At 45.5% G+C, this 12,784-nt stretch overlaps 1 protein-coding gene across 1 annotated transcript in view; it reads left to right on the plus strand.

Annotated features, from left to right (window-relative positions):
- The window catches only part of pla2g3 (phospholipase A2 group III), a 37,241-nt gene extending 25,607 nt beyond the window's left edge, over positions 1 to 11,634 (plus strand). The window contains exons 5-7 of the mRNA XM_078554320.1: positions 7,961 to 8,090; positions 9,563 to 9,691; positions 11,378 to 11,634. Of these exons, the coding sequence (XP_078410446.1) occupies positions 7,961 to 8,090; positions 9,563 to 9,691; positions 11,378 to 11,591 (473 nt within the window). The 3' untranslated portion in view covers positions 11,592 to 11,634. The remainder of the gene's footprint in view (positions 1 to 7,960; positions 8,091 to 9,562; positions 9,692 to 11,377) is intronic.
- The last annotated feature ends 1,150 nt before the right edge of the window (positions 11,635 to 12,784 follow it).

Below are 12,784 nucleotides of genomic sequence, written 5' to 3' on the forward strand. Positions count from 1 at the left end.
TGAAGAGCACTGGTGAACCAGATGGGTTTCTTTTACAACAATCAACGATAGTTTCATGGTCACTCTAGCCACTGAGACTAGAGTTTAATTCCAGATTTTTTATTTAATTTAAATTCCACCAGCTGCCATGATGAGATTTGAACCCATGTCCCCAGAGAATTTGTTTGGGCCTCTGGATTACTAGTCTGGTGACATTACCACTACTCCACAATCTCCCAAGTGTAATTGGCTGTGAAGGTGTACTTACTGTCTCCTCTGACCTCATAATTAATATTTTCACAAAAAATGCCCAAGTGATTCTATGTACTAGGAAATTACTATCACACCTCCCAGATGCTGAATAAGAGCACAGACAGTAAGTCCCTAAAGTTGAACAGTAGAATATAAAAGGTAACACATAGAGTAATGCATGCAGTTACATATTAAATCAAATCCACTAATAAGTTGTAGGGACACCAAACCAAACCTGAGCATAAGGCCCCTGCAAGGTACACACTGGCCCTCGTCCAAGGGAGATTTTGAGAGTAATAACAGGGAAGAAGCATTTAGGATCAACAAGAGGATAACACAGATATAGACAAGGTGGAGGGGGCCTTAAACTCAGTAGATAATGAATAATGAGTTTTAGACACAATTCTAATCATGGATAAACATATCTATTAATATATTAAAAGATTTGCAAGTACACAGAATTCCTAGCAGGCTGACTCTTGCTTCCTTTAACACATTCCATTATGATTTTTTTGTTATACTATAGGTGTCATATTTTTTGTTGTTACTTGTGTATGTACTTCTATTCCCCAATTCACTTTTATACAATACTGATATAGGCAAAACATCACAGCACAAAAACAACATACTGAAATTAAAAATAGGAAATGCTGGAAATAGCAGGACAGGAAGCATCTGTAGAGAGAGAAGCGGTGTTAACGTTTCTGCTCTGTGACCTTTAAGGCCACTAGTTATGCTGCATGTAGACCAGATAAGCCTGAGCACAGCAGGCCTAGGGCAAATAGAATTCTTTAATGGGTTTTAGGTCTTTAGGTCTTATTAGCATGTTCAAGGTGCCGTATCCCTTAATGCCTGTTTACACCAACCACTGTATATTATGCCTGTATATTACCCAAACTATTGACTTCTGCTGTGTTTATGCTGTTTGACTTTGGGAGAATGGACTCCTAAATTGAACTTATTTTTGCTGCCAGGAAAATGGATGCAAACAAAGTCCAATTTTGCACCCATCTGTGCAAGTTTGTACATTTTATATATAAAATACACATTAATGAGCATACTTTTAATATTTATCTTTCTCTTTATTTTTAAACAGCTCCAACCCTTAAAATTTACCACTGCAACAACACACTCTCCATTCCAACACATAGTCCTTTCATTATCAAATACCAACTTCCCTTAAACAGCAGTGTAACAGATCCACAAACCACTGATTAAAAATCCCAGGGTCCACACACTAAAAAATAGGATTTGATTCATTCTGTCACCATAACCCAGGGCCCTGATAATTCACTGTGCATAACAGGAACATAGGAACAGGAATAGCCTGTTCAGCCCATCAAACCTGCTCCACCATTCAGTGAGATCATGGCTGATCTGTACCTCAACTCCATTTATCCACCTTTGATCCATATCCCTTGATACCCTTACTAACAAAAATCTATCATATGAACACAAATATATGTCAACCTGTGTCTTAGGGCAGGATTTTCTCACCCCTGCTCTAAGCACAGCGGTGGGTTTTCACGCCATATTGTCTGCTTCCTGACTCATTAATTACGCATCAGCAGGAAACAGGTCAGATTGCAGGAGGGCGGCCTCTGATTCGTCCATCCCGCCATGAGCTCAGCAGTTCTTTGTTCTGGGCGCCATATTTAAGCTCCACTCGCGCACAGCCTTCTCAATATCTGCAGCCCAGGACTGCCCCACAGAAGTCCCATGGCTCCCAAAGGGAGGAAGCATGCTGCTCCTAAATTTAGTGATGCCTCGCTAGGCCACCTGCTGGATGCTGTGGAGGGCTACAGTGATGTCCTGTACCCCCATCATGGCTGGAAGAGGTCCACCAATGCCACACTCCGGCTTGGGAGGCAGTGGCAGCGGTGGTCAGCGCTAACGCCGCACAGAAAATATCAGCAATCCAGTGCAGAAAGAGGGTGAATGGTCTCAGCCGTTCTGCCAGGGTAAGTCACCATCTCAACACTCTCAACTTAAACACTCACAAGCCCATCGGGCATTCGCAGGTTGACACTCCACAGGGAATCTCACTCACTGCCAGTTCAAGGGGCATCACCACTTTCTCTCTCACACACATCTTCATCTGGGCTCATATCCTGTGTATCTTGCGTCCTCATCCCATGCATAGCTCCACTCACCACCCACACAAGGCAGGCATCCTAATCCTCTGCCTTGGCTCACACTCTCTCCATCTGTCTTTATGCGGGACAAGCTCACACACAATAGGAGGGAGAAGTCCCAGACTGGGGGTGGAGTGGCCGAAATCAAGACCCTCACTCCCTATGCCGAGCGTGCCATCACGCTGGCCGGAATGGCAATGGTGAGATCGGCAGCACACACCCAAGTGAGGATCCTCCGCCAGCTCATCCCTCAGACAATAATTCTGAGAGTCCATTTTTGTGTCTTTGAGTCACCTGCCATGCACTAATTATCTCTGTTTTCTTTCATAGGCACCTCTGGAAAGCGCCTGAGGGCATCCACAAGCCTCAACTCCAGCCCCGAAGACACCTTGGACGAAGAACCAGAGGGTAGCACCATAGAAGACCCGTCACAGCGCTCACCCACACCCTTCACCAGCGCAGACACACATTTTGGTGGGACCTAGTTCTAGAGTAGCGCTCAACCATACAACCTTGAGCCTTTCTCACCTTATAGTTGTCTGTATTGCAGCCACAAGGCTCTTGTCACAATGTAGGGATGCAGGGCTGTGCCATATGTTCTGCATAGTGTCCCTACAGTGAAACTCTCGTCGAGGTCAGTGATGATAAATCCAAATGGTGATGTGTCACAGTCAATGAAGCCTTTGAGCGTGCTCTGGAAGTGCATTTGGTATCTTTAGACAATGTTGAGGGCAGCAATGGGATTAGAGCGAAAATGAAGTGAACCTTAAGTGTGTACTTTATTATCAATGAAGCATCACCTTGAGGGCTTCATGATTTCTTAGCATTTTGAAGCTCGCAAGGGCCAGGGCTGGCCGTGAGGGCAGACTGTGTTAAAGAGGTGACATTGTAATATCTGGCAGGCAAGTGTGTGAACACCGTGATCCTCAGGTGGTCCACATCCATAGGAAGGTCAGCATGAATGCAGGGCCGCATCCCTGAGAGTGCTGGATGTCAGTGTGATGGAGAAGAAGATGACTAAGTGATGTCAAAATGGATTAACACTTGTGGGACGTCCTCGGCTGCCTTGGCCCAACTGTGACCTATCGGTGTCACCATCAAGGTTACACAGAGTGATTTGTCCCATTGGTGGAGATGGATCTCCTTGAGGAGCTTTGTCAGACTGAAGGCATACAGCTATGAGTCCGCTGAGGATTATAGAGCAGCTCCTGCCTCTACTAGGCTGCCATAGCGACTGGAATGCTGGGGAGATGCTAGAAGAGGCAGTAACTTCTGATGTCTGATACCAGGACGCCCTCCTCCAGGTAGCACCTCACCTCAGCAAGGGCACATGCACCTGAGGCTTCCTCATCCTTCAAAGGATCAGGACAATGGTTAGCCAAATGTGTAAGTACTCATTTTCAGATTGAAGTGCTTGGTTAAATGAGAGGAATAGCAACACTGGTGTTCATGTGGACCCATAATGGAGGGCAGTTGTCCAAGAGGATACTCATTACAGCTTGTCATCCTCCTCATGGAGCCTGGTGACTATGAAGCAGAGCTCGTCTGGCCCATGTTATGGCCTCTTCCCCAGCAGCTTTGGCTTCCTGGACCTCATCACCCTCATCCTTTTCAATGTCCTCCTCATCAGAGGAGACGTGCAGCTCCTCCATGTCAGCATCTAGCAAGTCCTCCCATCTTTGCAGCGCCAGGTTGTGCATTTCGCAGCAGACGACAATTATCCAGGAGACCCTCTGGGGAGTGCACTGGGGTGCTCCATCAGATCTGACCAGGCATCGGAACCGCGCTTTCAAGATGACAATGGTGTGCTCCACCAATGTTCGGGTAGCAGTATGAGCATCGTTATAGCTCCTCTCAGCAGGATTTTGTATCTGCTGCCTGGGTGTCATCAACCATGTTGTTTGTGGGTACCCTTTGTTGCTGAGGAGCCAATCCTGGATTCTGTGTGGTTCCTCGAAGATGTTGGGGATCAGTGATCTACTCAAGCTGTAGGAGTATCTCGTGCAAACCTGCATGATTTGTTTCTTGTGGTCGCAGGCCAGCTGCATATTGAGCAAGTGGAAGCCTTTCCTGTTGATGTATTGCATTGCCTGCTGCCAGGTGATTTTTATAGCCACATGAGCACAATCGATGGCACCCTTAACCTGTGGAATCCAGAAATCTCAGCAAAGCCCAGTGCTCTGGAGTCTTGGCTGGCTCGATCTCTGGTGGAGTCAATGTAATCGTGGGCCTTGGCAAAAAGGCATCTGTCATCCCCTGTATTCACTTGTGTATGGAAGGTTGAGCGATCCTGCAGAGGTCCCCAGTGGAGCCCTGGAAAGAGCCATTCAAGTAGAAGTTAAGAGCGGCGGTGACTTTTAGAGATACCTGCAATGGATTTCCTCCCAGTGCCTGTGGCGTCAATTCCTGGAGAATGTGGCTGATGTGAGCCATGTGGAGGCGTTGGCATCATCGTCTGTCCTTCATCTGCAGAAAAGACATGTATTTTCTTTACACCTTTGGTCTTGAGAACCACTTAAGCACAATGTTTCTGTGCGCCTCAACCTCTGCTTCCAGAGGGGGCACTGCTGCCCTTGCTCTTGAGGGTAGAGCCCCTTTGGTAAGCCTGGCACCTCTGCCGCAATCTTTTCCTCCTTTGCTCCTGCCTCTGTGCAATTATGCAGGCAGCAATAAATATAGTCTCCATCTTCTTGAAGGTCTCCTCTCTGCAGCATCAATGAGAGGAAGACACAAGTCAGCATGATGCTCCAAAGGTCCTATTTCTCTCATTGATTCGTGAATGATTGTGGGTTCAAGGGCTTGGTTGTAGTGTCGGCACCTATTTGCCACTGAAATCCTGGCCAGCACAAGGTACATTTCAAGGTACTCCTCTTCCCCTCCCCCCACCCACCACCACTCCCAACCCTTTACATGACCCACTGCTATGAGATTGCTTTGGCCAGGCCCTGGGATCCTCATTCACTGCACTCTAATACTACGCTCTTTGGAATACACATGAGGTCTAATGGTCATTGAGGTTCTGAGAGTATTTGAGTGGGGTGCTGTGGCTTCTTATCTGTGAATGTGCCAACGCCAAGACTTTGAGCTCCTGCTTTTAAGATGCATCTCCAACTTGTCCAGCCGCCCAACTTGTTATTGCTCTGGGCAATTGGCATGCTTGGAACAAGGGGTTACTACAAGGAGATTGATTAGTGCCATGATTTGGGATTAATCTTGCATGAATGCACATCTATAGAATCATTGCTTCACTCTCCTGATTCCCTGCATTGTCATTGAAAGGCTCCTAACATGTCTCAGCTGTGCATCTCTCCTCATTTGGGAATAGACAATTCAGTTGGGTGGCCCTTTAATCGGCCCCCCAGTGCAGTGCACCAGTCCTCCAAAGGGCCCTTGGAGCCCTCACCAGCAGAGTTTTTTCTCAGTTTAATTTTGTGCTGCACCATTGCTTCAGGTTGCAAGATGGTGGTGCTGAGGTCTCACTACCAGACCAGTTTAGACCCTCTCTGTGTGACTGTGGAAATTCCCCGCATCATCCTGGAGGAGCATAATGTTCAACTTTCCCTCCCTCCAATAACTCTCAAGCCGCCCCTCCAATGCTTGATCTGATTGTGATGGATATCCCTGTGTAACCCCCAGAACCACTTGACGTGGATGTGCCTATGCCCCATTTGGACTTTGCTGCTCCCCATCTTGAGGCCTGTTGCACAGTGAAATATAGAGACCCCCACCCCCATGAGACCTTCAAATGGGCCATCACTACCTTTTCTCCATCAGCTTGCAGAGGCCTACCCTAAGTGTGAGAGTGCTATCTGCAGCCCATTATTAAGTCAGAAACCCCATGGACCAATACGTCTGATTTAATGACCACACCCTGCACACAACATGCTGGGCATGACTAACACTGGGCTGACATCCCGTTCCCCCCCCCTGATCTGGGACAGGACAGTCTTTTCAAGGTCAGCAATGTAAACTCTGCCATCCTCCCACTCTGGCTCCAACCCATTTATGTCCCTCTCTAAGACACTCTTACCCATTCTGGCCCAGGGGACACTTCCAACCACCTAGTCATGTGTCTGAGTGCAACCTTCGCCCCTCTTCCCTCTCCCAGTTGAGCCCTTGCCCTGTGGCCCCTTCCATTGACACTGTCCACTTTCCACCCTCCCACAGTCAAGCCCTTGCCCCGCAGCACATTACAAGCCACGCCTGCCTTACCGCTGGTCTGGTAGGTAGGGCCTTGCGCGTGAAACCCCCCTGAAAGTGAAGTGGTACTGCCTGCGAAGACTGATGCTGAGTCTGAGGTGCCACGAGCGCTGTGCAATGCAAGGTAGGCGAACAAACCTCAAAGTCATGAGTGAAGTGCAGGTCGCCAGGTGCACATCTGGATGTGAAACATGTCTGTCTAATTAGACGCCAATGTGCCCTTTTGATCCAGCATGGTGCGGGGGGAGGAGTGATTCCTGCCAGCAGCCATTGTAATAAGTTAGAATGATGTTCAAATGTATGAAAATGATGTTCCTGAAATGGCGTGGCGGGAAACACGCGCCGCCATTGAAGTCTGGAGCAGACACTAGCAACCTGTTTTCCCGCTGACATAAAACAGATTTTTTTGCTCTCGCCATATTTTCTGCTCCTGCCCGCCAAGACACACGCTGCGGACAGGAGCAGAAAATCTCAGCCTTGGAAACTCCAAGTGACCCAGCCTTTTGGAGCAGCAAGTCCCAGGTTCACAGTGCCCTATGCGTGGAAAAAGTGCTTCCTGATTTCATTCCTTTTTTAATTATAAGATTATGCCATCTTGTTCTCTGGACTATACCTTGGCTGAATTGCAACCAGGGAGCAGCAGATCTGAGGTAGTCAGACAGCAAAGCAAAAGGATGTATGGGAGCACGCTGCCATGTCTGAAGCTATATTCATATGTTAAGACTCAATTTTAGGTTGCTTATTTATCAAACAAGGAATATATCTGTTGTCTTGACATTTTGTGTAAGATTTGTCAATAGTCTACATAAACCTTTTACACAGATTCTCCCATCGGAGGGAATAGTCTCTACATATCTACCCTATCGAATCTCCTCATTTTTCAAAACACCTTGACCACCCCTCAGTCTAAACTAAAAGGAATACAGGCCAAGTCTCTGTCATCATAATTTAACCCTTTATGCCCCAATATCATTCTGGTGAATCGGGGTTGGATGCCTTCCAAGGCCAATGTATCTCTCCTGAGGTTCAATGCCTAAAACTCCAGATGACATCTAACCAAGGCTCTGTATAACTGAAGCATCGCTTCCTCACTTTTGAATTCCAAGCCCTTATTCCTATGTTTCTAGACACGGAAGACATATTATTAAACTGAGTAGTTGCTGATGTACTTGAGCAATGCTACAGTAATATTTACTAGCATATTTGCTCACAATGAGTTGGAGGATACACTGTTTTATAACAATAGAATATGCCATGTAGGGATATTATTCCAAATAATGGATTGCCACGAGTCGGGGGGTTGAACCAGCTGAAAGGGTAAGAATTTGTCCTTTACGAAGAAGTCTCCAGGAAAGCGTTTTAATAATACTTGTATTCATTACTCTTTTTTATAGGTAATTCCAGAATCTGCAACTGTTACAGACCCCTGGATCGGTGTGAGTACAAGATCTCTCCACATGAATTCAAATTCTCGTATTACAACCCGGAGCCCAAGACTCTCTATCACTGTGACTGCACAAAGAGGTAAACTCATTACTCCACAGTCCGTCAGGGGCGGGGTCAAAGATCCAGTCCTCATATAAGGTCCACGTGTGAACTCTCCAGTAGCAGTCACTATACAGTGACCTGAGACACGAGATCTGGCTGATTTTCCCACTGTAGTGCAGACCTTCTGAGGTCTATTGCTCCAGGTGGTGTGATGGCTGAGATCAGCTAATTGAGAAGGATATTTATTACTCTGGTGATATCAGCGATGTAAGTGGAGGAAAACCTTGGGTCTGTCCACCAGTTGTAAATTATCCTCAATTTTAAAGCTTCGTTCATTGAAATTACTGTGAGACACGCCCCTGGAAACTGCAGCAAATGGAGTACAGGTGGTCAGGGCAGGGTTCATGATCTAGGTTCACTTGCCTAGCCAGAGGGGAATACCGAGGTCTATAATGCAGCATATCTCATTGCAGAGCTTCTGGCATCTGTAGCAGAGGCTTGAACATATTATTAAGCTACTCCTCAGTAAAGAATTCACATTCTTTTTTGTCCTGTGATTCTTCACCAATTCTAATTCCGAGTCACCCCAAACATGCTCAATATCTGGGTGAATATGACAAGGGTTAAAAAGAGATCTTGCAGTTCTACAGGTAATTGGAATATGTGACCTGCTTCAGAAAGTGGAAGAATATACACTTAGTCTTGATCAGATGAATCTATAAATACTAGACATATTTATGTAATATTATACAGATAAAAGAACAGTACTCAGTGTAAAAGGTGACAAACCTTACTCAAAATGTCAAGACAACAAAGATATTTCTTTACTGATAAATACCCAACCTAAAATTGATTCTTGATATATGAATGTCACTTCAGACATGGCAGCGTGCTCCCATAAATCCTTTTCCTTTGCTGTCTGATTACCTCAGATCTGCTGTTCCCAGGTTGCAATTCAGTCAAGGTATAGTCCACGTTTCATTGATGATAAATCAGAACAAAGGACGTCAAAACTATTTATCATACCTTCGCTTAGGTAGTCAGACATTCATCGGATTTAAAATGACCTTTGCCCACCAAACAAACATATATTGCAAAGCACCTGAATGGTGCTTGTAATTGAGTATCAGTTTGTGATACTTTGAATGATCTGTGAGATGGATCTCCATCCAAAGACAATAGTAACAATAATTTATATATATATTAATGCACTTTCCTGGGGGTGTGAATTAGATTGTAATGTGCATTCTTTACAGTTTAAAAAATTTGCAAACAGTACCTTACTTTAGCCCTGTGCCCTGTGACACAAGAAAGCAAGAAAGAATCCAGTAGTTAATCCCTTATAACAAAAATGCTTTACTATTATTACATTGAAAAGAGACTGTAAATATATTTAAAATCAACACACTTCATCAACGTGTCTGATAAAATATAAGAGGGAACTTAAATATTAACAAATAGAACATCTATCAGATTTTGTCACTTTTGTCGAATCCTATTTCCTTTAGATTGGCAAAACGGATGAAGAAAAGAGTGAACGTGAACACAGTGGAGCAGCTGTTGTCTGAATTTGTGTCGCCCAGCTGTTTCTGGCTGAAATCAGTGCTGAGGAATTGCAGCAAAGAGGAGCAGAGGCTGTGAGTGCTGCTTCTGTTTGTAGTATCGGTGCTTTGTGGTGGTATGGGAGCGATCACCAGGGTCAATCATATGGGTTCCTTGCTGTGGTGTGAGGCACTGTTCCAGCGGTGGCCAAACCGTGGCTCATGAGCCACATGTGGCTTTTTGACACACACAGTGTGGCTGATTCCTTGTGCTGTGAAACCTGTTAAATTGCGCACTGGAGGGAGGTAAACAGCCTCGGGCATGAGCAGCTTCACAGGAAGAGATCCAGAGAGCAGGGAGCAGCACGGGGAGGAGGGAGGGAGGAGGATTAAGATCAACTATTAGTTCTAGCACCGTCATGAAATTTCTTTTGTAGTTTTCCACATGTCTTACGTAGGGCCACATGACCCTCGGCATCATTTTCTCTGGCTCCCTAATCCAATCTCCCACTGCTGACCCTCCAACCTGCACCCTCTGTCTGGAAATGGAGGAAATAGTTTAATACCGAACAGGAATGTAAGAATCCACTGTATTGGGACACAGATACTCTGATTCAAATTTGTTGCTCAGTAGGTGGCCACAACTGATTTTCAATTAAAACCAAATGTTTTTCTAACCTCTAGACTGATTTTCCACATTGGAAGAGCAAAGCTGCCAAAGTCAGTTAAGCAGTGAGCATGTGCTAGCCCTGATGTCAGTGAAACAGATTTGTTTTTAGCAGAAACTGAGTTGTGTGTGAAGGGAGCCTGGGAGATTAGAGGAAAGAGCTGAAGGTTTCTTCACAGATGTGTGTGCAATAGTCATAAAAATGGGTCTCTAAAGATTGTCTGTGTCCTGCAGCTCTCGAATGTCTGAAGAGTATCATATGTAGCTTTAAGGTTTAGAAGGTTTGGCCACCTTTGCATTATTCTTAAGTTGGTCTAAGACATATTGTTGAAGCTTACATTGCATTTAACCTGTGCTTGAGTAAGTTTCAATCAGCATTCAATCCATGTTTACCTGGCCTGGGACGTGCTTGATGTGTCCACGTAGCATCTAACTATACTCGACATGGGACTGTCCATACTCACTTAAATGTAGCATTAGGGTAGAATGCATTTCAATGGCTGACACCCCTCGCACCTTAATCAACCCAACAATTTTTTAGGTTGGAGTCATAAAATAAGCATGTTTTCAACAAGTGGACAAAACTACAGGAATTAGTTGAGCTGCAAAAGTATGATGGCCAGGTCTGTGTTGAATTACTTAACCACAGAACCATAGGCCAGGATTTTACAGTCCCTCCTGCCTGGTGGGATATTACGGTCCCGTTGTACTGAATGGAGGTTTAAATGGCTGGCCGCATCCACTGGGGGGAGGCACGCCAGGACAGGGCAGTCAAATCCTGACCATAGAAAAGTTACGGAGCAGAAAGAGGCCATTCAGCCCATCGTGTCTGCGCCGGCCAAAAAAGAGAAAAAAGAAACTAGCCGCTCATTTTAATCCCACTTTCCAGCATTTGGTCCATGAGATGAATAAAGATAATTGAGAAGCTAAACACAGAACACTGCATCATTCACAATGTTCTCTGAGAAAGCTAAATAAAGAGTGGTGAAGTTTGCTTAGCTGTGTCTATGTTAATGTAAAGGTGGCCCCATGGTGTGCAGAGTACACTGGGTCATTTGCTCCATCCTGCAAGTGTCCTCAATATTATCCTTTACAACAAATTATTTCTTTTCCAGTTGTGAAAAACAGTTACATTCCACTGTGGCGATCCCTTCCAAACCCAAATATCTCCAGAAGATTCTGAAAGCCCAGAGGACCGTGGGTGAATCCCTTTATCCATTAACGGAACAGCAAGAAAGAAACAAAAATGAAACCTCTATTGGCACTAACTCTGTTAAACTGTACAAGAAGTGTTTACAAATGATTCAGGCTTTAACTGTAAAGGTTTAAAGAATTCCTTGCAAGCTGCATTAGAATAATTAATCTGTTTCAGGGATTTGGACAGTCTGTATCTGTGTAAGAGTGCAAATATTTTTAAAGTTTAAGAGCAAAAATCTATAATGCAAGCCACTGCCAAATTTAGAAAGATCATGATAGAAGGTACACCAGAGAGTGGTGTTCAGGTTATGCTAGATTGAGTTTCCAAGAGAATGATAAATAGGACAAAGAAGGGTTGAACAGATGGAAGAAAGCGTGTGCCTAAGACAAGGACTTGATCAACCACCTCAAGACTCTGAAACTCTGAACTGCATGTCAGGGCACAGGTGATGACAGATGACAGAGGTCCACGTGTCCCCATGATAATGGTAGCTCCTCAAATGTGGTCTAGAGCTGAAAGTGAAGAAACAATGTAGTTACAAGATTTTTTAAAAAATAAGCTGCCCCAATTCATTGACCTCCAGTGTTCCTGTCTGAGCAGTGGCAGCATCTCATGGAACATCCCGATGTTGATTGTCTAAGTATCTCACACAATTACATTAGATTCAGCAAATCGCCATGTTCACTATTCCAAGTGACTTACAACTGCTGCAAACGTGTAACAATAAATAGTGATGGATTTTGAAGAGAATGGTAAAGATCCTTAGGCCCAGAACTTCTGTGGAGTGGCACTCACCTTGGGATTGCCACTCTGCTTCTCTTTACTGACCCAGGTCGGGAGCTGCGTAGTTCTCCCCCGATCTTCCTTCCTGGGTCTGGTGAGAAATGTGCAGCACAGCAGCTCTGGACTCCTGTCTGTGCAGGCCAGCAGCGTTGGTGGAGGGGAAGCCACTCCCCCACCTTTTTACAGCACAATCTGCCGTAAAGTAATACATTTAAAGGTTCCAGCCATTTTGACAGGAGAGAAGGCAAGTGTCTGAGGTGAGGGGGTGAGGGGGTAGGGTGGTTGGTGGGTGGTTGGGTGATTTAGGGGTCTTGGGTGGTTGAGGGGGTAGTCGGGTGATTAGGGTGTCTTGGGTGGTTCAGGGGGTAGTCGGGTGGTTGAGGGGGTAGTCAGGTGGCCGGGTGTGGTGGGGTAGTTGGGGGCTGGAGGGGGTTAGTTGGGTGGTCGGGATGGTAATCGGGGGAGTGAGAGTAGTCAGGGGGTTGGGAGGGTGATCAGTGTGGTCAGACGGTTGGGGAGGTAATTGGGCTGTTGTGGGGAG

Source organism: Cetorhinus maximus, chromosome 12, assembly GCF_964194155.1.
Source record: "Cetorhinus maximus chromosome 12, sCetMax3.hap1.1, whole genome shotgun sequence".
Lineage (NCBI taxonomy): Eukaryota > Metazoa > Chordata > Chondrichthyes > Lamniformes > Cetorhinidae > Cetorhinus > Cetorhinus maximus.